Source organism: Salvelinus fontinalis, chromosome 2 (genome assembly GCF_029448725.1).
Source record: "Salvelinus fontinalis isolate EN_2023a chromosome 2, ASM2944872v1, whole genome shotgun sequence".
Lineage (NCBI taxonomy): Eukaryota > Metazoa > Chordata > Actinopteri > Salmoniformes > Salmonidae > Salvelinus > Salvelinus fontinalis.
The window spans coordinates 76,756,479-76,782,784 of record NC_074666.1 but is presented as its reverse complement, the minus strand read 5'-3'; the positions used below and the strand labels follow the sequence as shown (position 1 = coordinate 76,782,784).

At 44.9% G+C, this 26,306-nt stretch overlaps 2 protein-coding genes across 4 annotated transcripts in view; both read left to right on the top strand.

Moving 5' to 3' along the window:
* The first annotated feature begins 298 nt into the window (after positions 1-298).
* On the top strand, positions 299-3,315 carry LOC129826661 (probable ATP-dependent RNA helicase DDX47). The gene is made up of 11 exons (XM_055887635.1): positions 299-462; positions 791-884; positions 1,020-1,208; positions 1,300-1,371; positions 1,485-1,675; positions 1,794-1,910; positions 2,018-2,164; positions 2,304-2,441; positions 2,545-2,615; positions 2,711-2,840; positions 2,928-3,315. The coding sequence occupies exons 1-11, from the start codon at positions 328-330 to the stop codon at positions 3,108-3,110; spliced, it is 1,467 nt and encodes a 488-aa protein (XP_055743610.1). The 5' UTR covers positions 299-327; the 3' UTR covers positions 3,111-3,315.
* An 853-nt stretch (positions 3,316-4,168) lies between these two features.
* LOC129826646 (myosin-10-like) overlaps positions 4,169-26,306 on the top strand; it is a 59,984-nt gene continuing 37,846 nt past the window's right edge. Inside the window, exons 1-3 of one of the 3 annotated variants that reach the window (XM_055887622.1) lie at positions 4,169-4,346; positions 6,519-6,891; positions 17,973-18,129. In XM_055887622.1, coding sequence (XP_055743597.1) covers positions 6,547-6,891; positions 17,973-18,129 — 502 coding nt within the window. In that variant the 5' untranslated portion in view covers positions 4,169-4,346; positions 6,519-6,546. The remainder of the gene's footprint in view (positions 4,347-6,518; positions 6,892-17,972; positions 18,130-26,306) is intronic. The other 2 variants (XM_055887604.1, XM_055887613.1) reach the window with 2 other exon arrangements.

Below are 26,306 nucleotides of genomic sequence, written 5' to 3'. Positions count from 1 at the left end.
TTTTTTAAGTATCTTTTCATAAGTCAGACTACAAATTAATAAACCACCATGATGAACAGGCTCGTTCAGCAGGATGCAACATTTTGGGAACATTCAGATGTGAGAACTAGGCTATGTAGGGTAAGGAATCACATCAGCTCTATTCGTGGCATTTCTATCTGCAACGTTCGACAACGTTTGACAACTGAATGTGGTCTAAACATTGCAATTAATTTGAATGATTTATAAATTCAGCGGGGAACATCAAGTCCCAGAAATCATAGCATGAAATCTTATCCATTTCCGTACATGCGCACTTTAGCGTAGACGGCACGTTGGCAAACAAGCATGGCGGACGACTCGGAGAAAAGTGTTGAGATAAAAACAGATGACGCAAAGGATGAAGATTCGAGTAGTGATGATGATAACAGTAACGTTAATATCACTGAAAAGAATGAGCCAGTGAAGACCTTCAAGGATCTGGTGAGTAACGTTAGCTAGCTAAATGGAAATGGTGGATAAGCTTGCCGGCTTGGAAGCGAGCTAACGTTAGTTAACAGTACATCAACAAACCAACCTACCGCCGATAAGTTAGCAAGTTAACTGTCTTTCAACCACCAACATACAGTTCAGCATCCTACTGTTCACCAGGTAGAGAGCTGGGTACAGCTGTGAGATGATGTGATGTCATTGACAGACATTTAAAAATGGGGCGCGCATTCAGCCATGTTATTTGTGTAGATGTGTAACATGCACTCCATATTCTAACGCGTTTACATATTTCTGCTATGGCATGCATCTGTTAATATAGGGTGTAACTGAAGTGCTGTGTGAAGCTTGTGAACAGTTGGGATGGAAGACTCCTACAAAGATCCAGGTAGAGGCAATACCTGTAGCCTTACAAGGTGAGTTCAGTTGAATGGAGGGGGGTGAATGTTCTTGTTTGTGCCATGTATAAAACGGTTTGTAAAGACCTGTCCTCTCGGTGGAAGGTCTCATGTCTGTTTGTACACTCACGACGCACTTCTCTCCTATCTCAGGAAAGGATGTAATTGGCTTGGCAGAGACTGGCTCAGGGAAGACCGGTGCGTTTGCTCTGCCCATCCTGCAGTCACTCCTCGCTTCTGCTCAGAGGCTGCATACACTCATACTCACCCCCACCAGAGAGCTGGCTTTCCAGATAGCAGAGCAGTTTGAGGCCCTGGGCTCCAGCATCGGAGTCAAGACCGGTACGTGGGCATTGGAAGGAGTAGAAACATATTTAAGGGAACTCAAGTGTCATGTGACTGTTGTTTTAACTCGTCTTTTTTTCTGTTTCAGCTGTTATAGTTGGAGGAATTGACATGATGTCCCAATCCCTGGTCCTGGCCAAGAAACCTCACATTGTCATTGGTGAGAAAATAACTTCATCCAACCTACCCCTTTTAGGTGCATAATATGGTACCATCTTTTAAGTGCATTCCTGGTTGATACTAACTGTGTATTCACCGTGCATGTCATAACAGCCACCCCTGGGCGGTTGATAGACCACTTAGAGAACACCAAAGGCTTCTCACTGCGAGCGCTGAAGTTCCTGGTGATGGATGAGGCAGACCGGATCCTCAACATGGACTTTGAGACTGAGGTGGACAAGATCCTAAAGGTTATTCCCAGAGACAGACGCACGTTTCTCTTCTCTGCCACCATGACCAAAAAGGTACCCACATAATAGCCCCTATTATCTATTCCTTTTAGCTCTTCATTTGAGACTTGTCAGAGTATCCCAAACACCTGGCCTGTCACACTAACCCTTCTATGTCTCTATATTTACCAAGGTCGCAAAGCTGCAGAGGGCAGCTCTGAAGGATCCAGTTAAATGTGCCGTTAACACCAAGTACTCAACAGTAGAAAAACTTCAACAGTACTATGTCTTCATACCCTCCAAATACAAGGTACTTGAAGTTTGATGTTCTAATGGTATCAAGGTAATTTTTCTCTGAGAAGTCAGAGGCTGTGTATGGCTAGTGTTGGATTGTAAGTTAACTGCCTGTGTCTCCAGGATTGTTACCTGGTGTCCATCATCAACGAGCTGGCTGGGAACTCCTTCATGATCTTCTGCAGTACGTGTAACAATGCCCAGCGGGTGGCGCTGCTGCTCAGGAACTTGGGCATCACTGCCATCCCCCTGCATGGGCAGATGAGTCAGGTACCCCCCTTATCCAAACACACTACTGTCTACCAACATACTCACTCCAAATATCATACTCTAACACTTCCAAATGTTTTACACATCAGTGAAATCTGCATGTAAGAAAGTATAAATAATGTCTTTCTCTGTTGGTCAGAACAAACGTCTGGGGTCGCTGAACAAGTTCAAGTCTAAGTCTCGCTCTGTGTTGCTGGCGACGGACGTGGCATCAAGAGGACTGGACATTCCACATGTAGACTGTGTTATTAACTACGACATCCCAACCCACTCAAAGGTATCAGTCTGGTGTGGATGTTTCTCCCTGGTCTGCAGTCTCTTCAATGTTATCACAAATGATGGACCCAACTGAGCAAGTTTTATTGTGTGTGTGCTCTCAGGACTACATCCACAGAGTGGGGCGAACCGCCAGAGCAGGACGGTCTGGAAAATCCATCACATTTGTCACACAGTAAGGGCCACCTTTATGCTCAATCTCAACCAATCCTATTGAAATTGGTTACTTCGTCCAAATATTTTCTTCTGATTGACATATTAACCTCTCAGGTATGATGTGGAGCTGTTCCAGCGAATCGAAACTCTGATTGGCAAGAAGCTGCCTGCCTTCCCCACGCAGGAGGAGGAAGTGATGATGCTGGTGGAGAGAGTGAGCGAGGCACAGCGATTCGCCAGAATTGTGAGTCTCAATCAGTGTCTTTTCAGCAGTGTCGTCATCCATTGTAATAGCTCTAAAGTCAGTCACGATAACCTCTTTCCCTCTCAGGAAATGAAGGAACAAGGAGAAAAGAGGAAGAGGCCCAGAGGAGAAGAGGGGGATGACACAGAGCAGTCCAGCGGTGTGAGGAAGAAAGTAAGAGGTGGCGCTGGTAGTGGTGGTGGAGGGGGGGGAAGAGGTGGAGGAGGAGGAAAAAACCGTGGCGGAGCAGCATGGAGAGGAGGACGTTGAAGGTGCCAGTAGAATAACACAATACTGTACATATTGTCAGATAGTATGTCATTTTCTGCTTGATATAAAACATCTATGATTATTAAAGGATGCCGCTTTCTTTACAACCACCACATCACAGTGACAGGCTATTTAATTACCAATGACTTGTTCAATTTACTAATCAATATTTCCATTTGTAATAAAAATGTTTATGTAAAATCAAGACCATTTTCAGTGAGTTGTGTTCACATTCACAATTTGATAATAAAGCTTGGTCAACATGAATGGAATCCTGATATGATAATATAACATCTTCATGAATTTTTATTCAATATTTCATTAAATCTTTTGAATGTAGATTAGCAATGCAGGTGACATGAACAGGGCAAAAATAGACTTTAAACCAACAATGACCTATATTTCCAGGAAGATAATGATACAAATAAGCCCCACCACTTTGGACACAAGATGCGGGGGGTGTTGCAAATCATGATATCTAACCAGTTACTCTGTGGTAGCTTATTGTAACATTTGTACCATGTCAAATATCACACCATGCAATACTTAACGAACATACAAAATTAACATTGCACCAACAGCGTGTTAATGACTTTAGGAACAAATACGTGCATTATTATTTCGTGCACTGAGCATAATGATTTAATTGAAAGGAAATTAATTAGAAAAAAAATACATGTCGAGGGTCAGGTTGAAAATTGTGTCAGGAACAGGTGGAACCGTGGACCAGAAATAATTCCTCTAATAATAGTTGGGTTTTTAGCCAATAGGAGGCGAGGGTACTAGAGACTGCAGCGTGCGAATCCAATTGTGTTTTACCCGCATCTAGTAGGTGTGTGCAGTGTATAGACTTTCACAACTAGATATTATATTCACCTCATGTGACTTCAGAATTAAACATGATTTGTATTTGTTTATCATTAGACGTCTGTTTTTCAGAGGATATCAACACTTTAGAAAATATAGACCGTAAAGCATCACAATGAGCTGTTGAATTCGAACGAGCTGATCTATTGGTCAATATCTATGTCTGCACAACCCATCGTAGGCGGAGTAACAGCGGTCAGATCTGTTCGGTTGAGGGGTCCCACCAGAGGGGCAGTATCTTTGGTGCAAACCAAAGCCTAGATATAGATGCCTGCATATCAGTTGTGTTGTTGCATAAAGTGTTATTAAAGAGGGAGATCGGTCTATTCGTGTGAACAGTTGTCCTCGTTTCTTCTCTCACACCACCAGGTAAATTACCAGTTCTTTTAGGAATAATTGTGTTCTGCATGGTTACATTAGCAGCTTGAAGACTGTCCAGCTGGATGGATTTAGGCTACATAGCGCAACTGTGGAGGTACTTGCAATGATGTCGTTATATTATGTTCAGGACTATTGATTACCCAGACACGTTGAATTAAAATATGTTAAAGTCATATATTGAGTTATATTTATCGAAGATTTTAATTGAATGAAATTGAAATTATGACTTTGGAGATGTTTCTACACCAAAATTGACTCCCTTGACCAGTAGAGCTCTCAGCATGATTTCAGATGGTTTCTGTTATTAAAGTGATCGCAAATGTCAGATAACGTACAGCTATCTGAATCTATGTGATCTATAATAGCGATTTAGGTTGTTCGGGGACCTGCTGATCTAATAAATACATGCTTATTGTCTATGTTGATTGTCATGTGTGGCAAGATTGCGTACCATTCACAACACCGTTACACCAGCGCGCGAGATGGCTCTAGTTAAGTCAGCGTAAGACGCGCGTTATTAAACGAGTCAACCATGTAGCCAGCCTGTCAGGCAAATCAACAACAAAAAAGTTTTTAAAAACGGGGTTCTGTTTGGCACTTACTTTATTCTGAATACATTTGTTCAACACGATGAATACTCTACCTGAAGGTGAGGAATTGCTTTCCATGTTTGGCTGCAAACGTCTACTTGGATGAGGAACTTGTGATAAATTCTGCTGTAAAAAGCAATGATGCTGTTGGTCTATTTTGGCTGTACAGATACAATGTAACAAACATCTGTGTCCTCTGTCCAATATCTGATACAATGTGGCGGAAACCAACATCATACACAAGAAACACACTTTTGTCGTACTGCTGTTAGCTTTCAAAACGCTTAAACTATAACCTATAAGAAATAAAGAAACAATGAGGATGTTGGGAAATCTGTACCCTAATTTAGCAGCCGTAAAAAGAGTCCCTACATTTATGTTGAATACTGTATCCCTGAAAACTGGAAACATCACTGTATTACTATTATTTGACCATGCTGGTCATCTATGAACATTTGAACATCTTGGCCATGTTCTGTTATAATCTCCACCCGGCACAGCCGGAAGAGGACTGGCCACCCCTCATAGCCTGGTTCCTCTCTAGGTTTCTTCCTAGGTTCTGGCCTTTCTAGGGAGTTTTTCCTAGCCACTGTGCTTCTACACCTGCATTGCTTGCTGTTTGGGGTTTTAGGCTGGGTTTCTGTACAGCACTTTGAGATATCAGCTGATGTAAGAGGGCTTTATAAATACATTTGATTTGATTTGATCAGCTTTCTGTCAAGCCCTCGGAGAGTTGCGAGAATTCTGGGCTGCTCTGGAAAGCACTTAGGCTACCTAGCTACCATTCGTTATCCATTGCTAGGCCTAGCGCAGTGCAGCAGAGTATACTCATCTCATCCATTTTTGTAAGTATGTAAAATTATGCAGCTTTGCGCTGTGCCTCCCTTCATAGCCTATAGTAAAACCTCTCTGTTTTCCTCCTGAAAATAAGATACAGGTGAGTAAAAATGTCCCCACCTAGGCTAGCCAGCAGATCCGACAGCTTGCTTAGAGCTGCACTAGGGTCAGACAGCATTCCTATATAGTTTAAGACAGGTTTTCCCAAATTCACAGCTGATTCAAATATCCAACTCATCATCAAGCTTTGATTATTTGAATCAGCTGTGAGTGCTACAGCAAAAAATGTGCCCCCGGGGGTGGCCCAGGACCAAGTTTGGGAAACCCTTGATATCTCGCCAGTGTGCGATATGGCTCGGGAAACATACCTTCCAAAATGGCTGCTGTGGCTTTTTCTACCTAGGACGAAAAGGACAGCTTTCCGTAAAAACTGGCAGTAGTTCAGTCTTCTCGGTGTAACAGTTGGGATAATGGGACAATTCTTGGAGTGCAACGCTTTTCCCATCCTTGGAGGTGCGTTTTCCGAGCCATATTCGTGCCGGCTTCACGTTGTCTTAATCTACACAGGAATGCTGTGGGGTCGGATCTGCTGGCTACACCTAGGCTTGAAAAGGGGGTAGCTTTATTGTCACAAAGGAATGCGACCTTGATAAGTGCCATGCCTGAGAGTGCTTAACATTTCATGACAAACATGTTTCTATACTGAGTTTCTGCCTGTCTCTGCCTCTTCCAGGTGGCACTCTTGCTCTGGTACCCCCAAAATGGCTCATCGAAGTGGGCAGGAGGACCCGGAGCGGTACCTGTTTGTGGATCGCGCTGTGGTCTACAACCCGGCCACACAGGCCGACTGGACAGCCAAGAAGGTGGTGTGGATCCCTTCAGAGCGTCATGGCTTTGAGGCGGCCAGCATCAAGGAGGAGCGGGGAGAGGAGGTGGTGGTGGAACTGTCAGAGAATGGCAAGAAGGCCATTGTCAATAAGGACGACATCCAGAAGATGAACCCGCCCAAGTTCAGCAAGGTGGAAGACATGGCTGAGCTCACCTGCCTGAACGAGGCCTCTGTGCTGCACAACCTCAAAGACCGCTACTACTCTGGCCTCATCTACGTGAGTGGTTGTGTTGTTGTACACAGTTAGAAAAAAGGGTTGCAAAAGGGTTAGGATATCCCTTTTTGGTTCCAGGTAGAACCCTTTTGAGTTCAATGTAGAACCCTCTGTGGAAAGGGTTCTACCTGGAACGAAAAAAGGTTCTGCAAAGGGTTCTCCTATGGGGCCAGCCGAAGAACCCTGTTAGGTTCTCGATAGCACCTTTTTTTTCAGAGTGTATTCTTATTATACATCTATTCACCTAGAAAGCAGATTCAACCATACTTACACATAGTGCACACAACAGACATGGCTCAATAGTTCAATATTTTAGCTGTTTTTCAGCAACTCTGGCGACGCATACCTTAAATGAGACCCAGACCACAGAATCCCATGTATTGGTCTCTTGATAATGTTGAGACAGGGCTGTTTGAGATTTTTAATTCTGTGTCCCTAACCCACTCCTTACCGAACACACCCCCTCACCTACCCCCCACACACTGACACAGCCACTGATAGAGGGGAAAATAAAATATTTTTTTAAATTACTCCTTAAAACTCCCTGTGTCTGTCTGCTCTGCATACATAAAATCATAAATTCCACGGGTATAAAATATACCATGACCTGGCTCACCTACAGAACCTAACCTCTGGGGAACTCTGAGGAAACAGGGTCTGTGTCTGAATAAGTATACATACATAAACTGCATACTGATTTTGACGTTTGATCTAGTAGAATTCACTTGTCTTTTCTGACTCACATGTCTGACAACAGCTGATAATCAGATAAATTGACTCGCTGTACCAAAATGAGCGAATGGCGGGAGTCAACGCAATCACGCATTAGATGACTCATTTAGAGTACTATTTTAGAAATTGCATATACTTTAACACTTTCTTTTTTCGCATACTATTTAGTATGCTAGTGTGGATATTTGGATACGCCACTGTCTTGTGGCTTGATTGAAGTTTAAAAAACATATAAAGACTGATCATACTCTATAACCGTTTCCAGATAGTTCAGACCGATGGTAAATTCTCTCTCTGGAACTAGATTACCTGCCCATCTTCTTTACTTTCACCACATTTCTACCATAAACACTGGTGGGTCAGTTTGTTTGTACGACCCCATTCCTCGTGGTTTCCCTGTTTCATCTCTAAGCTGTCTGTGGGGCTCTCTCATCTCAATGGGATCCCTGGGTATTAAAGCAAACACATTTGGCCCTGTGTGTTGACTGTGGAGCCCCAGAGCAGGGTGGCAGACTAGGAGAGGCACTGGCCCACCTTCTGTCACTGCTGCTGCTGTGCTCTATGGCTCAGACCGGTTGCATTAGGTCTGGTTCATCTTTATGGTCGGGAGCCTTTGTCCTCTCACACATAAGCCCTCTGTAGAAAAGACCACCTACAATCCCAGAATTCTATTAGATGATAGATAGTGTCAGTGATGTATATGATGTCACTCATTTTAAAGCTACCCCTTGCTGTTGGTACCCCATCAATGTTTTCCATTCTGTAGTCCGTAAACTTTTTTTTATCTAAGCACACGTGCAATAAAATCCAACGTCCGAGTTTGCATTGGTTTAAATTGGATGCTTTCACTGTGTGTGGAGTTATCTGCAGCTATGATTCAGTGCAGATGGGTCTAGTTAATGATGTCATATATACAGTGTATCGTCATGATCTTGACCCATTTAGTGACATGCGTTCCAGGAATAGAGTGTGGATTGGTTATCACCTGAGTCATGGTGACGCAGATTCTGGAGGAACTGCAGTCTTTTTGATTTATCTTCTTTACCAGGCTTGATGACGAATTCCACCAGATGGTAGCTTTATGTTTCTATGGATTTCACATGACTCGGAATGCAAATATGCATCTGTTGGTCACAGATACCTTTAAAATAAATAGGGGCGTGGATCAGAAAATCTGTCAGTATCTGGTGTTACCACCATTTGCCTCATGAGGTGCGACACAACTCCTTCGCATAGATTTGTTCAGGCTGTTGATTGTGGCCTGTGGAATGTTGTCCCACTCCTCTTCAATGCCTGTGCAAAGTTGCTGGATATTGGCGGGAACTGAAACATGCTTTCGTACACGTCGATCCAGAGCATCTCAAACATGCTCAGTGGGTGACCTGTCTGGTGAGTATGCAGGCCAAAGAAGAACTGGGACATTTTCAGCTTCCTGGAATTGTGTACAGATCCTTGTTACATGGGTCCGTGCATTATCATGCTGAAACATGAGGTGATGGCGGCGGATGAATGGTACAACAATGGGCCTCAGGATCTCGTCATGGTATCTCTGTGCATTCAAACTGCCATCGATAAAATGCAATTGTGTTCGTTGTCCGTAGCTTATGCCTGACCATACCATAACCCCACCTCCACCATGGGGCACTCTGTTCACAACACTGACATCAGCAAACCGCTAGTCATATGCTCGATACAGTTGAAATCGGGATTCATCTATGAAAAGCACACTTCTCTAGCGTGCCAGTGGCCATCAAAGGTGAGCATTTGCACACTGATGTCGGTTTCGACGCCGAACTGCAGTCAGGTTAAGACCCTGGTGAGGATGACGAGCACGCAGATGAGCTTCCCTGAGACAGTTTTTGACAGTTTGCGTAGAAATTCTGCGGTTGTGCAAACCCACAGTTTCATCCGCTGTCCGGGTGGCTGGTGTCAGCCGATGCCGCAGGTGAAGAAGCCGGATGTGGAGGTCTTGGGGTGGCGTAGTTACACGTGTTCTGCGGTTGTGAGGCCAGTTGGATGAACTTTCCCCCCTGCTACTCTAACTTCCGCGATGCATACATAGCCATTCCCCTTCGGAAAATCCGACCACGACGCCATCTTGCTCCTACCGTCTTATAGACAGAAACTCAAACAGTATGTACCAGTTACTATAACCATTCAACGCTGGTCATACCAATTGGAATCCACGCTTCAAGATTGTTTTGATCACGCAGCCTGGGGTATGTTCCGGTCAGCCTCAAAGAACAACATCGATCTATACGCTGACTCGGTGAGTGAGTTTATAACGAAGTGCATTGGAGATGTTGTACCCACTGTGACTATTAAAACCTACCCTAACCAGAAACCGTGGATGGATGGCGGCATTCGCGCAAAGCTGAAAGTGCGAACCCCCGCATTTAACCATGGGAATATGGCTGAATATAAACAGTGTAGTTATTCCCCCCGCAAGGCAATCAAACAAGCAAAATGCCGGTACAGGGACAAAGTGGAGTCTCAATTCAACGGCTCAGACACGAGACGTATATGGCAGGGTCTACAGGAAATCACGGACTATAAAAAGAAAACCAGCCACGTCACGGACACCTATGTCACGCTTCCAGACAAACTTAACACCTTCTTTGCTCGCTTTGAGAATAATACAGTGCCACCATCGCGGCCCACTAACAAGGACTGTTCTCCCCCCCCTCTCCTTCTCCATGGCCGACGTGAGTAAAACATTTAAACGTGTTAACCCTCACAAGGCTGCTGGCCCAGACGGCATCCCTAGCCGCGTCCTCAGTGCATGCGCAGACCAGCTGGCTGGTGTATATATTCATATTCAATCACTCCCTATGCCAGTCTGCTGTCCCCACATGCTTCAAGATGGCCACCATTGTTCCTGTATCCAAGAAGGCAGAGATAACTGAACTAAATGACTAGCAGCACTCACTTCTATCATCATGAAGTACCTTGAAAGACTAGTCAAGGATCTTATCACCTCCACCTTACCGGCCACCCTAGACCCACTTTAGTTTGCATACCGCCCCAACAGGTCCACAGACGATGCAATCGCCATCACACTGCACACTGCCCTATCCCATCTGGACAAGATGATTACCTATGTAAGAATGCTGTTCATTGACTACAGCTCAGCATTCAACACCATAGTACCCTCCAAGCTCATCAAGCTGGAAGCCCTAGGTCTCAACCCCGTCCTGTGCAATTGGGTCCTAGACTTTCTGACGGGCCGCCCCCAGGTGTGATGTGACCAATAAAGTTTGATTTGATTTGGTTTGCCAGGAGTGTGTAATGCGGTTTGCCAGTACCAGTGGTTAGTAGAACGGTGACGTCGAGCGACGGAGAAAGGGAAGGGGAGTAGGCGTGACATAAATAAAGAACATATTTGTGTCAGTGGGAGAGTGCCCCAGCCCCAGGAGGTGACCTCCCCCCACAGTGGGGCATAACCCATACCCAGCTGCGCTGTACTCTGCTGCCCCAGGCTTTGTGTGTCTGAGCTAGGGTTGGCGTGCAGAGGGAGCCCCCTAGGTAATGTGGCTCCCTGCGTTGTGGTCAGTCCCTCAGTGAGGCCCCAGTACGGCACGGTGGCGTAGCCTTGGCTCCATGTGAAGTCAGGGAGTTGAGCCAGTCCAGTGGGTAACAGGCTAACCGGAACGCTAGCTAGCGACGCTACAACCAGGCCTTTGTATCAGCATATAATCCCCAGCTGTCAGAAAGCCTCAACATTCTTTCATGAAAACAGCGTCCGTCTGTCTCCCGCCCACTTCATTGCAATGTGTCTGACTGTCCTGTCTCCTTTCCCACACTCACTCTCTAATTTACGATTTCTCTCTTCTCTGTCCTAATGCTCTGCCCAATGCCAATAACCTTATTCCTGCACTTCTTTAGGTGTTTCAAATGTTTGATTGTTCAAACATTTAATAAATGTATTGCAGTCTTGGCTGTGCTTCTGTACTTGTGGAGGACGCTGCTTCTTGGTTGACAGGATGTAGGTGGTATCACTAATGGAAAACCCCCACTAATTAGCTGTCTTGTCATTCTTGTTTGGCTGATATGTTTCTTTATTGAGGTTCGAGAACAAGCTTTCACTCGCTATGTGCATGAAGGGTACATTAACTCTCTCTCAAGAGTGGCATTGTTTTCAGGCCTCCCACATAGTCATATCTTGAGTCTCTTGTTGTTGTCATGGCATTGCCATTGTTCCATGGAGAACTCCTTTGCATGTAAACAACTTAGGTGTTACCATAAACTTGGCACACACACACACACACACACACACACACACACACACACACACACACACACACACACACACACACACACACACACACACACACACACACACACACAAACTCCATGGATACCAAACCCGCACCAGGCTTTTCATGGATCACCATGCAGTTATCAGTGGTTGTTTTTGAATTAAATTATCCAGAAAGAGTGAGCAACAGTTTCTTTATTTTATAAAAAATCTTCTGTTTTAAGAATTTCTGAGTAGCTTTGTGTTTAAGCTGGTGGTTAAGGTCATGGGTTAAGAGCTATGCAATGTTAGTGCCATGCATTTACGGTATTTGCCACAATTCCACCTAAGGCATAGCTATCTTTCTTTCAGTTTCCCCAGGTATTATTAATATGATTTTGTTAAAAGCCCATTACATTATCAAATCAAGATAGTTGAACACCCTGCTATTGGCTTGACACTCTTTTTCATTCAATAGCTCTGCACAAAGAGTATTGATCATATTTCAAAGCATACTTTGAAGGGTTATTAGGTTTTATGAATATGCACTGTCAAGGTCATTCTCCACAGATCAATGGACTAGGCCGTCCTCTCCTTGCTGCAGTAGGGGTGCTATTAATTCCAAATGGCAGATGCAGGCGACTGTTATGTCTGCTGTTGCCTGTGTGTTTCTCAGCTGTTACTAAGCCACTGCATCCCCGGATCCGATTTCACAGTGGAAATATCCCCTTCTCTGGAGCATGGAGAGCAGGCTAACCTGACCCACTTCCTCCAGCAGCAGTCCTGGCCTACCACTCCGTTTTCTGCTGAAGTGGCTGCTGCCTCCAACCCCTCCTGAGAGGGAGGGAGAGTGGGGAGGTAAGGGGAGAGGGATTCACATTTTTGTGAGAGGGAGAAAGAGAGGCCTCCTTAGTAGACTGTACTGCAGAATGCATTTATTTGTGTTCTGCAACGTAGCTGAATTTGTGACTGGAGACAAATTATGCATCCGTAAGGTATTGTAGGTCTACCCAGAGTAATGGCAAAACTAAACGCAAAAACTCTCCTGCAATGTTTACAGTGTCAACTCGCTATTGACACACACTCACATTTAACCTGAAAGTAAGCATAATCAGTATGATAGGAAAGTGTTATTTTAAATCAATACTGTTGATTATATTATTATAGAATTATTATCAAGAATAAACAAAATAAACATTGTTGTTTCATCCTGGTCTGGTGTTTAACCATCTCGACCCTGCTGCAGGCTGGTGGGATCTCGACCCTGCTGCAGGCTGGTGGGATCTCGACCCTGCTGCAGGCTGGTGGGATCTCGACCCTGCTGCAGGCTGGTGGGATCTCGACCCTGCTGCAGGCTGGTGGGATCTCGACCCTGCTGCTGGCTTGTGGGATCTCGACCCTGCTGCAGGCTGGTGGGATCTCGACCCTGCTGCAGGCTGGTGGGATCTCGACCCTGCTGCAGGCTGGTGGGATCTCGACCCTGCTGCAGGCTGGTGGGATCTCGACCCTGCTACAGACTGGTGGGATGCAACAGTAGCCCCTGAGATTATTACTGTGGGTGCAGCCAGGTAGCTCTGCCTAGCCAGCTGCCTGGGTCCTGCACGTCACAGAGGCACCGCCACACTATTAATAGCTCCTGCTTTCAGATCAAGGGAATCCATTTTTAATTAGCTACAAAATGGAGCTTCAAGTTAGAGTTACAGAGGGCTGGATTTTCCTATTCACCTCCTCTAAGGTTTAGAAGGAGTGAGAGGAGGCTGATAGAATCATTATGCCCTGCTTCTCTACCAACAGGGATTCTTGTCAGCTCAGCTGCCTCACAGACCAGCTCCGATTAACTGAGACCCCCTCTCTCTCCTTCCGTTCCCCTCTATCTCCTTACAGCCTACTCTCTCTCTGTTTCTCTCTCTATGTCATTGTCAGTGTTTGGCAAGGCATTCCCCTGAAAGGGCTGACTGGGCTCCTCTTGCATCATGAGCATGCTCTCCAGGGCCGCTTGTCGGTGGCTGGGCTGCTGAGTCATTATCCTTCTGCCTTAATTGCTTGGCTGACTCCTGATTGTTAGACAGGGTTGCATCTTGTGGCTCACAAATAGACAACCCATGGGCTTCACCACCGAGGTTTAGGATAAGGTCTAGTATGCCATATATTTTGGTGGTCTCATAAAAATATAATTATTTCTTAATTATAATTATTTCTATTGTGGTCACCTCTGCCCATTGCCTTATCCAGACCCCTTGGAAGAGGTGAATGGAGCCACTGGGCCTTAGGCATGAAATGAGAGTTCTTGAAACAGTTAGAAGCCTTTTAAACAGAGGCTCTGTCAGTCATGTTTGGTGTGTTATAGATACCTCTGTGTGTTCTATGAACTTACTCTCCCTCTCCCCAAAGGGGTTAATTGGCATGGCCAAAGCAAGTGAAATAGATAATAAACAAAAGATAAAAAACAATCAGAAATTAACAGTGAACATTACACTCACAAAATATTATAGCTATGTACAGTTAAAGTACAAAAGGGAAAATAAATAAACATAAATATAGCTTGTATTTACGATGGTGTTTGTTCTTCACTGGTTGCCCTTTTGTTGTGGCAATAAGTCACAAATCTTGCTGCTGTGATGACACTGTGGTATTTCACCTAATAGATATGGGAGTTGATCAAAATTTGATTTGCTTTCAAATTCTTTGTGGGTCTGTGTAATCTGAGGGAAATATGTTCCTCTAATATGGTCATACATTTGGCAGCTCAGCTTCCACCTCAAATCAAATTGTATTTGTCACATGCGCCGAATACAACAGCCCTTACCGTGAAATGCTTACTTACAAGCCCTTAACCAACAATGCAGTTTTGAGAAAAATAAGAGTTAAGAAAAGATTTACGAAATAAACTAAAGTAAAAAGAAAGTAACACAATAAAATAACAATAACGAGGCTATAGTACCGAGTCAATGTGTGGGGGTACAGGTTAGTCAAGGTAATTGAGGTAATATCTACATGTAGGCAGTGGTAAAGTGACTATGCATAGATAATAAACAGTGAGTGGCAGCAACGTAAAAAAAAAAACAGGTGTCAATGCAAATAGTCTGGGTAGCCATTTTATTAACTGTTCGACAGTCTTATGGCTTGGGGGTAGAAGCTGTTAAGGAGACTTTTGGATCTAGACTTGGCACTCCGGTACCGCTTGCCCTAACCGTATGACATGGGTGCCTGGAGTCTTTTACAATTTTTAGGGCCTTCCTCTGACACCGCCTGGTATAGATGTCCTGGATGTACTGGGCACTACCCTCTGTAGAGCCTTGCGGTTGGATGCCGAGTAGTTGCCATACCAGGCTGTGATGCAACCAGTCAGGATGCTCTTGATGGTGCAGCTGTAGAACTTTTTGAGGACCCGTGCCAAGTCTGTCTACGGCGCCCTCTCTCAATAGCAATGCCTACTGAGTCTGTACATAGTCAAAGCTTTCCTTAATTTTGGGTCAGTCATAGTGGTCAGGTATTCTGCCACTGTGTACTCTCTGTTTAGGGCCAAATAGCATTCCAGTTTGCTCTGTTTTTTAGTAAGTTTTTTCCAATGTGTCAAGTAATTTTCTTTTTGTTTACTCATGATTTGGTTGGGTCTAATTGTGTTGCTGTCCTGGGAGGATGATGTTGATGTGAGCCATGACCAGCCTTTCAAAGCACTTCATGGCTACACCGTTAAACGGGTGTCCTGACTCTCTGAGGTCATTAAAGATCCCATGGCACTTATCGTAAGAGTAGGGTTGTTAACCCCGGTGTCCTGGCTAAATTCCCAATCTGGCCCTCAAACCATCATGGTCACCTAATAATCCCCAGTTTACAATTGGCTCATTCATCCCCCTCCTCTCCCCTGTAACTATTCCCCAGGTCGTTGCTGCAAATGAGAACGTGTTCTCAGTCAACTTACCTGGTAAAATAACGGTAAAAAAAAAAAAAAAAAAAAAAAATACTGACGTGGGTACTACGGGACGGTAATCATTTAGGCAGGTTACCTTCACTTCCTTGGTCACAGGGACTATGGTGGTCTGCTTGAAACATGTCAGTATTACAGACTCGGTCAGGGAGAGGTTGAAAATGTCAGTGAAGACACTTGCCAGTTGGTCCACGTATGCTTTGACTACACGTCCTGTTAATCAGTCTGGCCCCGCGGCTTTGTGAATGTTGACCTGTTTAAAGATCTTGCTCACATCGGCTACCAAGAATGTTATCACACAGTCATCCAGAACAGCTGGTGCTCTCATGCATGCCTCAGTGTTACTTGCCTCGAAGCAAGCATAAAATGCATTTAGCTCGTGTCACTAGGTAGCTCGCAGCTGGGTTTCCCTTTGTAGTCCGTAATAGTTTTCAAGCCCTGCCACATCTGACGAGCGTCAGAGCCGGTGTAGTAGGATTCAATATAATCCTGTATTGACGCTTTGCTTGTTTGATTGTTCGTCTGGGGACATAGCAGGATTTCTTATAAGCGTCCGGATTAGTGTCCAGCTCCTTGAAAGCGGCAGCTCTAGCCTTTAGCTCAGTGCGGATGTTGCATGTAATCCATGGTTTCTGGTTGGGATATGTACGTACGGTCACTGTGGGGATGACGTTGTCGATGCACTTATTGAGAAAGCCGATGACTGAGGTGGTATACTTCTCAATGCCATTTGATGAATCCCAGAACATATTCCAGTCTGCGCTGGCAAAACAGTCCTGTAGCATAGCATCCGCGTCATCTGACCACTTCCGTATTGAGCAAGTCACTGGTACTTCCTGCTTTAGTTTTTGCTTGTAAGCAGGAATCAGGGGGATAGAATGATGGTCAGATTTGCCAAATGGAGGGCGGGGGAGAGCTTTGTATGTATCTCTGTGTGTGGAGTAAAGGTGGTCTAGAGTTTTGTGTGACATGCTGGTAGAAATTAGGTAACACTGATTTAAGTTTGCCTGCATTAATGTCCCGGCCACTAGGAGCGCCGCTTCTGGAAGAGCATTTTCTTGTTTGCTTATGGCCTTCAACAGCTGGTTGAGTGCGGTCTTAGTGCCAGCATCGGTTTATGGTGGTAAACAGACTGCTATGAATAATATAGATGAGACCTCTCTTGGTAGATAGTGTGGTCTGCAGCTTATCATAAGGTACTCTACCTCAGACGAGCAATACCTCGAGACTTCTTTAATATTTGACATTGCGCACCAGCAGCTGTTATTGACAAATAGACACACACCCCCGCGCCTCGTCTTACCAGACGTAGCTTCTCTGTCCTGCCAGTGCATGGAAAATCCCGCCAACTCTGTATTATCTGTGTCGTCGTTCAGCCACGACTCATACATAAGATATTACAGTTTTTAATATCCCATTGGTAGTATAATCTTGATCATAGGTCATCCATTTTATTTTCCAATGACTGCACGTTGGAAAATATGTGTTATTGTATTATTCTAGCATGGCAGTGGTGAATGTGTGTGTGAGGGTAGGTACTCTAGGGTAGGTATTGCACTCTTTAGTGAGAATGTCAAGCCCCAGTCACATGAGAATGAGCTAATATCCCACCAAAGCCTCTGTCATTTCTCAGAACATTAACCACAGGGCTTGATAAGGAGGCACTCACTATGGCTGTGGAGTTCAAACTGTTTAATGGGGAGGCGTCACTGTAAGGAGCCGCCAGATCTTACATTCAACTGGATAGTTCATGATAAGCTAGTCTACCATTTGACTGCATTTCTCACAACTATTTCTCTCACTTTATCCGTTTTCTACTATTGCCTCTTTGCCACTGCATGCTCAGTCTGCCCACTCTGGTGACGTAAGGGTCCAAAATGTAGCATAATGATGACCGCTCAATTGCACTGACATTTTGCAGACCACTTCAGAGCCACTCTAGAGTTAGAAAATGATGATTGAGTAATTCTTTTGAATTATGTATGATGATTGAGTTCAACCACATAGAGAGAGTTGATCACTTCTCAGACTAACAAGTGGTTATCCCCCTAGATCACAGTACAATGGAAACTCATATTGAAAAACCTTCAGTCCCTAACCTCTTCTAGAGATAAAATCTGCATTCATAACGTACTCTTATTTTGTGGATTTGCTGTATTTGTGTTTTGTTTCTCTCTCCCCCCATAGACTTACTCTGGGCTGTTCTGTGTGGTGATAAACCCCTACAAAAACCTTCCCATCTACTCAGAGAACATCATAGAGATGTACAGAGGGAAGAAGCGTCATGAGATGCCACCACACATCTACGCCATTTCAGAGTCAGCATACCGCTGCATGCTCCAAGGTAAACCTCCTCTCTCACTCTGTTTTATGCAGTGTTTGGGAGGTATAGCTCCTTCCTCAGTGGTCTCTTTCCGTCTCTCTCTTTTTCTGTGACGCAACATGCATAAAGTGTGACTGGCAGTTGTGGATTGCGTGGGTTTTGCTGCATAATCCAGGAGATTAGTGTGTGAAAGGTTCCGGAGTCAGGGAGGCAGTGGCATCATTAGTCATGGTTGAGCTGCCCCTCTGCCTCTGTTAGCCATATTGGTCTGACAGACTACTTATTGATGTGGATCTACTAAGACAGACAGACTATACTGTACCACTTATAGACTACGTAAGGTGTAAAAGCTCAACAATAGGCTTGTAGTTTTACAAACCACAGAGTACTGTCTATCTGCAAGTTATGTACATTGTCTGAAAAACATGAATGCCTCAATTTCAGAGCATGGCATGTATTTGTTTGCGTTAAGTAAAAAACCACTTGGCGCTCATAATTAGCCTTCCTTAATGGCCACCTGCAGTGTGTTAAGGCCAGTCGACTGCCCTGCCGACTGTCCTGTATCCCAGGTAGGGACCAGGACCTCACTGGCTCCTTTGCAGATAAGAGACAATTTAATTAGAGGTGAAAGTTCAGCCTGTTAACATTGATGGCCACTGACTGAGGGATTTGGAGAGTGTGAGCCCAGGATCAAGACATGATGATATTAACTCAACCTGTGATCCTAGGGAAATGCACGACTCACTGTTAATCTTCCTCCTTCGGTGAGAAATTCCATCTATCTCTGGCTCCTTGGAAAGGGACACTTTTCAATAGATACAGTGTGTGTTCAGTTTCAATGAGTTCAGAGTAACATCAGCCTTCTGAACAGTACAGTCTCTCAGTGGGTCTGGTTTTGCCTCCTCAGCTAAATTATATTTGATGGAGCCTGGAGCCTCTCTGTCATTACAGCTCCTCAGGCTGGCCCTAACTGGATATATCCAGAACTGTGACTTGCTGTTCTGGCTGTTAGTCTTCCACCCTACAGTACTGCTGTCACTATCACTGCTGCTGCAGCTCAGTGCTACAGGGAGAGAAAGAATTTCAGATCTTTTCATCTTCAGGAAGAAGCTGAGCTATTCTCTTTGTACCGGGAAGGGTGCTGGACACAGGCCCCCTTAGCAGCCACGTCCCTGTGTTAGAATCTAGACATTTTTCTTTATTTTTTACTATTTTCTACATTGTAGAATAATAGTGACGACATCAAAACTGGGAAATAAAATATAAAATCATGTAGTAACCCAAAAAGTGTTACACAAATCAAAATATATTTTAGATTTTAGGTTCTTCAAAGTAGCCAAAGTAGTGAAAGTTCCCTTGATGACAGCTTTGCACACTTTTGGCATTCTTTCAACCAGCTTCACCTGGAATGCTTTTCCAACAGCCTTGTTCCCAGTCAGTTTCCACATATACTGAGCACTTGTTGGCTGCTTTTCCTTCACTCTGCGGTCCAACTCATCCCAAACCATCTCAATTGGGTTGAGGTCGGGTGATTGTGGAGGCAAGGTCATCTGATGTAGCACTCCATCACTCTCCTTCTTGGTCAAATAGCCCTTACAGGAGGTGTGTTGGATCATTGTCCTGTTGAAAAACAAATGATAGTCCCACTAAGCGCAAACCAGATGGGATGGTGTATCGCTGCAGAATGCTGTGGTAGCCATGCTGGTTAAGTGTGCCTTGAATTCTAACCACACATGCGGAGATCATTTGTTCACCTACTCTGCGCCTCACAGAGACACAGCGGTTGAACCAGAAATCTCAAATTTGGACTCATCAGACCAAAGGACAGATTTCCACCGGTCTAATGTCCATTGCTCATGTTTCTTGGCCCAAGCAAGTCTCTTCTTCTTATTGGTGTCCTTTAGTAGTGGTATCTTTGCAGCAATTCGACCATGAAGGCCTGATTTCACGCAGTCTCCTCTGCACAGTTGATGTTGAGATATGTCTGTTACTTGAACTCTGTAAAGCATTTATTTGGGCTCCAATTTCTGAGGCTGGTAACTCTAATGACCTTATCCTCTGCAGCAGAGGTGACTATGGGTCTGCCTTTCCTGTGGTGGTCCTCATGAGAGCCAGCTTCATCATAGCATGTGATGGTTTTTGCGACTGCACTTGAAGAAACTTTCAAAGTTCTTGAAATTTCTCTTTAATTATTTGAGCTGTTCTTGCTATAATATGGACTTGGTATTTTACCAAATAGGGCTATATTCTGTGTACCACCCCTACCTTGTCACAACACAACTGATTGGCTCATAAGCATTAAGAAGGAAAGAAATTCCACAAATTAACTTTTAACATAGCACACTTGTTAATTGAAATGCATTCCAGGTGACTACCTCCATGAAGCTGGTTGAGAGAATGCCAAGAGTTTGCAGAGCTGTCATCAACGCAAAGGGTGGCTAGGAAAGCTAAGGCTAGCTTTTTCAAACAGAAATTTGCATCCTGTAGCACAAACTCAAAGTTCTGGGACACTAAAGTCCATGGAGAATAAGAGTACCTCCTCTCAGCTGTCCACTGCACTGAGGCTAGGAAACACTGTCACCACCAATAAATCCACGATAATTGAGAATTTCAATAAGCAATTTTCTACGGCTGGCCTTGCTTTCCACCTGGCTACCCTTACTGCCCTGCACTCCCCACAGCAACTCACCCAAGCCTCCCTCATTTCTCCTTCATCCAAATCCAGTTAGCTGATGTTCTGAAAGAGCTGCAAAATCTGGACCACTACAAATCAGCCGGACTAGACAATCTGGACCCAATCTTTCTAAAATTATCTGCCGAAATTGTTGCAACCCCTATTACTAGCCTGATCAACCTCTCTTTCGTATCGTCTGAGATCCTCTAAGGTCTTTGAAAGCCAAGTAAACAAACAGATCACTGACCATTTTGAATCCCACCGTACCTTCTCCGCTATGCAATCTGGCTTCCGAGCTGATTATGCTCAAGGTCCTAAACGATATCATAACTGCCATCGATAAGAGACAGTACTGTGCAGCCGTATTCATTGACCTGGCCAAGGCTTTAGACTCTGTCAATCACCACATTCTTATTGGCAGACTCAACAGCCTTGGTTTCTCAAATGACTGCCTCGCCTGGTTCACCAACTACTTCTCTGATAGAGTTCAGTGTGTCAAATCGGAGGGCCTGTTGTCCGGACCTCTGGCAGTCTCTATGGGGGTGCCACAGGGTTCAATCTTCGGGCCGACTCTCTTCCCTGTATACATCAATGATGTCGCTCTTGCTGCTGGTGATTCTCTGATCCACCTCTACGCAGACAACACCATTCTGTATACCTCTGGCCCTTCTTTGGACACTGTGTTAATTAACCTCCAGACGAGCTTCAATGCCATACAACTCTCCTTCCGTGGCCTCCAACTGCTCTTAAATGCAAGTAAAACTAAATGCATGCTCTTCAACCGATCACTGCCCGCACCTGCCCGCCCGTCCAGCATCACTACTCTGCACAGTTCTGACCTAGAATATGTGGACAACTACAAATACTTAGGTGTCTGGTTAGACTGTTAACTCTCCTTCCAGACCCATATTAAGCATCTCCAATCCAAAATTAAATCTAGAATCAGCTTCCTATTTCACAACAAAGCATGCTTCACTCATGCTGCCAAACATTCCTTCGTAAAACTGACTATCCTACCGATCCTCAACTTCGGCGATGTAATTTACAAAATAGCCTCCAACACTCTACTCAACAAATTGGATGCAGTCTATCACTGTGCCATCTGTTTTGTCACCAAAGCCCCATATACTACCCACCACTGCGACCTGTACGCTCTCGTTGGCTGGCCCTCGCATCATACTTGTCGCCAGACCCACTGGCTCCAAGTCATCTACAAGTCTTTGCTATGTAAAGCCCCACCTTATCTTAGCTCACTAGTCACCATAGCAGCACCCACCCGCAGCACACGCTCCAGCAGGTATATTTCACTGGTCACCCCCAAAGCCAATTCGTCATTTGGCTGCCTTTCCTTCCAGTTTTCTGCTGCCAATGACTGGAACGAACTGAAAAAATCGCTGAAGCTGGAGACTCTTATCTCCCTCACTAATGTCAAGCACCAGCTGTCAGAGCAGCTCACAGACAGTTGCACCTGGACATAGCCCATCTGTAAATAGCCCATCCAACTACCTCATCCCCATACTGTATTTATTTATTTTGCTACTTTGCACCCCAATAACCCTACTTGCACGTTCATCTTCTGCACATCTATCACTCCAGTGTTTAATTGCTATATCGTAATTACCTCGCCACTATGGCCTATTTTATTGCCTTACCTCACTTATCTTACCTCATTTGCACACACTGTGTATATATATATTTTCTATTGTATTATTGACTGTGTGTTTGTTTATTCCATGTGTTTATTCTGTGTTGTTGTATGTGTCGAACTGCTTTGCTTTATCTTGGCCAGGTCGCAGTTGTAAATGAGAACTTGTTCTCAACTAGCCTACCTGGTTAAATAAAGGTTAAATAAAAAATACAAATAAATTAAACTTTGAAGAATTTTTTTAACACTTTTTTGGGGGGGTTATTACATGATTCCATATGTGTCATTTCCTAGTTTTAATGTCTTCACTATTATTCTACAATGTAGAAAATATTAAAAATCAAGAAAAACCCTGGAATGAGTAGGTGTGTCCTAACTTTTGACTGTTACTGTCTGTGTCTGTAGTTTTTTTAGCCAGAGCTTGAAGCGATGAGCAGTAATCTTTCCTGCTTCTTAGTTCTATTGAGGAGTTGAGTAGTGTTATGATATTGGCCAGTGGCCACACATATACAGTAGGTCAAGTGCTTTACTGGTTGGTCCAACTCCAACACCTCTATTCCCCCCACCTCACCCAACTTCTCGTCACTTACTTCCTTTTGTGACCCCCACCCCCATCCACAAATACATTATTGTTTCTTAACCAGTGATAGCCATGAAACCCTTGTGACCAATCACCCCCTCCCTCATCATACTTTCCATTAACTAAATATACGCTGAGTCCCTGCACAGAGCCATCACCCATTGTTGCCAGCCTGCCTTTCAGTTTCAACATGAGAGGTGTTTGAATTGGGGCCCCATGTCAAATCTACCCCCCTCATTGCCCCACTGTCCCCAATCCTGCCACATAGTGGTCATTGGGTACACTCCCTAGGGGGTCTACTGTAGAATGGGGTCATCCCTTGTCTTAGCGATCTGCAGCATGCTAAGTACAGAGTCATTGTGGTAGTGTCATGGCCCTAAGATCACTGCGGAGTGCAGACTGTCCGGCTGCCTGAAGAGGGATGCCTCACTATGGATATGAGTGTTACCAAAATAACATTCCCGCACTGGCACATCACACAGAGGAGTTAGTGTGTCAGCTCACTTTCTGAGTAGCTGACCTTATATTGACAGTATCTTGTGTCCTGCACAGTTAAATAAATATTGATCTGCATAGTGCTTACATTGTGTTGTACAGATTATTTCATTTGGGAGTGGAAAGACTGCCTCTATTGATGTTTCAAAAGCCATTTCAGGCTGTTAAGTATCCCCCACTGTTCTGTAATGGCTCTCTGTCCAGTTCCTGAGAGGAGAAGAAAATCTCATTTCCACTCTTATTTTCTTTCATTCCTTATTTTGTTCTGTCTTTTTTCCCCTTCTCTCCAAAATGTTCTGGCTCGGAGGACATTGAAGGAAATATTCCACTCATCCTGCCAGGGCTTTTCTGGGACCCTTTCACTTACGGCACTGTTAACTGAAAAATGCGACCGGGTGGCTTTGTGCGGTCTCTTTCCCCAACGTGGTTCCTTCCTTTTCCTCCTTTGTGAGGAGAACACAGGAGGACAAGTGTGTGGAATGTCTGTGATCTGACTTCAGCCCAGACTATGGCTCTAGCATTGCTATGGAAGGTTCACAGACCATTCACCAGTCTCTCTTCTGCCTCAACCAATCACCCTCTCTCTCTCTCTCCAGTCCCATTCTCTTCTCTCCTCATTTACAGTAACAGCGTCCCTGTCTCTGGCCCTCTGGCTTCAGTCAGGGGGTTAGTGAACCGAACCGTACCGAGGCCTCACTGCACCTAAGCTGTCAGCAGGAGCATAATTCTAGGTGCTTATTATGGGCTGTAGCCCTTTCCTCAGGTCGTTTGTTTGTGACACTCTCTCTCTCTCTTTCTCTCTCTATCTCTCTCCGACACATGTTTTAGTCTCAGGAACTGCTACAGACGAGGCTCCCTCTCTCTGCTCTGACCCACTCGTCCGAAGCACGCCCTGCTGCTGACATGTAGGTCTGGACGTGCTCCTGCACTCCAGAGCAGACGGGAGAGAAATGGGGCGGACTGTATTGTGGCTCACAATGGGGGCTTTGTGTTGCCTGGAGAAGGGGCCAGGGTGCAGTATGGGGAGGCCCGGACCGACAGGGCTCTTCCTTGGGAAAAGGGGGCCTTGTGTTGGGGCAGATAGGGTTGACTGCAGGGAAGAGGTCAGGTCTGAGTGACAGCACAGGTGTGAAGGGCCAGGAGGGACGGGGGTATGGTAGAAGGGGGCACACCAGGGGAGATAGGGATGTGTCTGTTAGGAACCCTCTCTCTGTAGTGAAAATAACTCTGTGTTCTTTGGTGAATGTACTAGAGTTTCAGACAAATGGCAGTGTACACACACACAATCCCACTCATATAGACACATGTTGGCAGATGCTCCCCTAATGGCAGACAGCTGTGGAGTTCATTCAGTATAAAATGGTATTTCAGTTGGCTGGCTCTTGTCATAGATCTCTGATCTCAGACAGCCATGAACTGTTGAGTCTCCAATAGGGGGAAAGAATGCACCCTTAATAAACCAGAGACATGAACATGTTATCCTCAGTTCACTGGTTTTTAAAGGTTTCACTGGTGGGAGGGAGCAGAGTCTGAGATTACAGACCGGGGTTGAGTGGAGACCCCATGAAAGCCCTTGACTATGAATGACAGCCCTGTTATGAAATAAAATATTATCATAGATTGCTGTATATGTTAGAGGTTATGGGGCTGTTATAAGTACCCTTACAGAAAAATCACATGATTTCACATGTGGAAAATCACATGATTTCACATGAAATTTCACGTCTATTAATGTGAAAACATGTCTTTTGGAGAACTTCACGTGATCACATGTTTTCAAGTGTAGTGTCGTGTTATCACATGTTGTCACGTTATCGTATTAACTTCACATGGAAACATGTTTTTGGAACACTTCACGTGAAATGAATGTATTTTTCCCGTAAGGGTAGAGAGGGAAGCTCAACCACCTCTGGTAGAATGGCAGCTTCCCCAGCGCTGCAGGTCTGTCCAATCTCGTACTGGGGCCTGTGTCTTGGGTGGCCACACAATGCCACCTATCCACCCACGGTCTGGGCATGCAGGGCACCACTGGAGACATGGTGCTGGGTGGGTGGGTGAAGAGGGAGAGCCACCGTCAACTGTCTAGAAGTGTTTTCATTGGTCACACATAGCTGGGATAGCTGCAGTCTGAGCCAGGGAGATGAGGTTACCTGAAGCTGCTGCCCCTCACTCCCTCCCTCCCTCCCTGGAGCTGCCACCAGCCACTGTGGAGGGAAAGGAGGGACATGAGGAACAGTATACAAACAACTGATTCCAACAAACACACATTTAGTGGACCTCTGGGGAGAGGGGAAATGTGGAAAACTGCCTAGATTGTCTGGATAAAGTAGCAGCAGTGCCTGAATGTAAATATGCTCCATAAAATGAGAGCATGGGAGATGTCTATTTGAAAGTGACATACATGTAAAGTGGGCAGATGAACACTGACAACCAGGTCACTTGGTAACATTCTGACATGGAGGATCTCTGTGGAACCAGGGAGTGTTTGGATCGCTGTCTGGAGAATGTAGCAGTGACTACACACTTAGAATGTAGATATACAGACTGGACTGGACTGCATGATTTTGCCTCATGGTACACTGCAATAGATCCCTTGGAATATCTGAAGCTACAATTCAAGGAATTCAGATCAACTACCTGGGTGTACAGTATTACCCCCCCTGATGGCAGCAGGTGTTCTATGCTCGGACTCAACCTGTTTTCAGCATATTTAAGAGTGAAGACAGGTTTGAGTCATTCTGTAGTTCTCACAGTGATGACTGTAGGGTGGGGCTCTGCCAGACTGGGCTCTGTAGGTAAGAGCT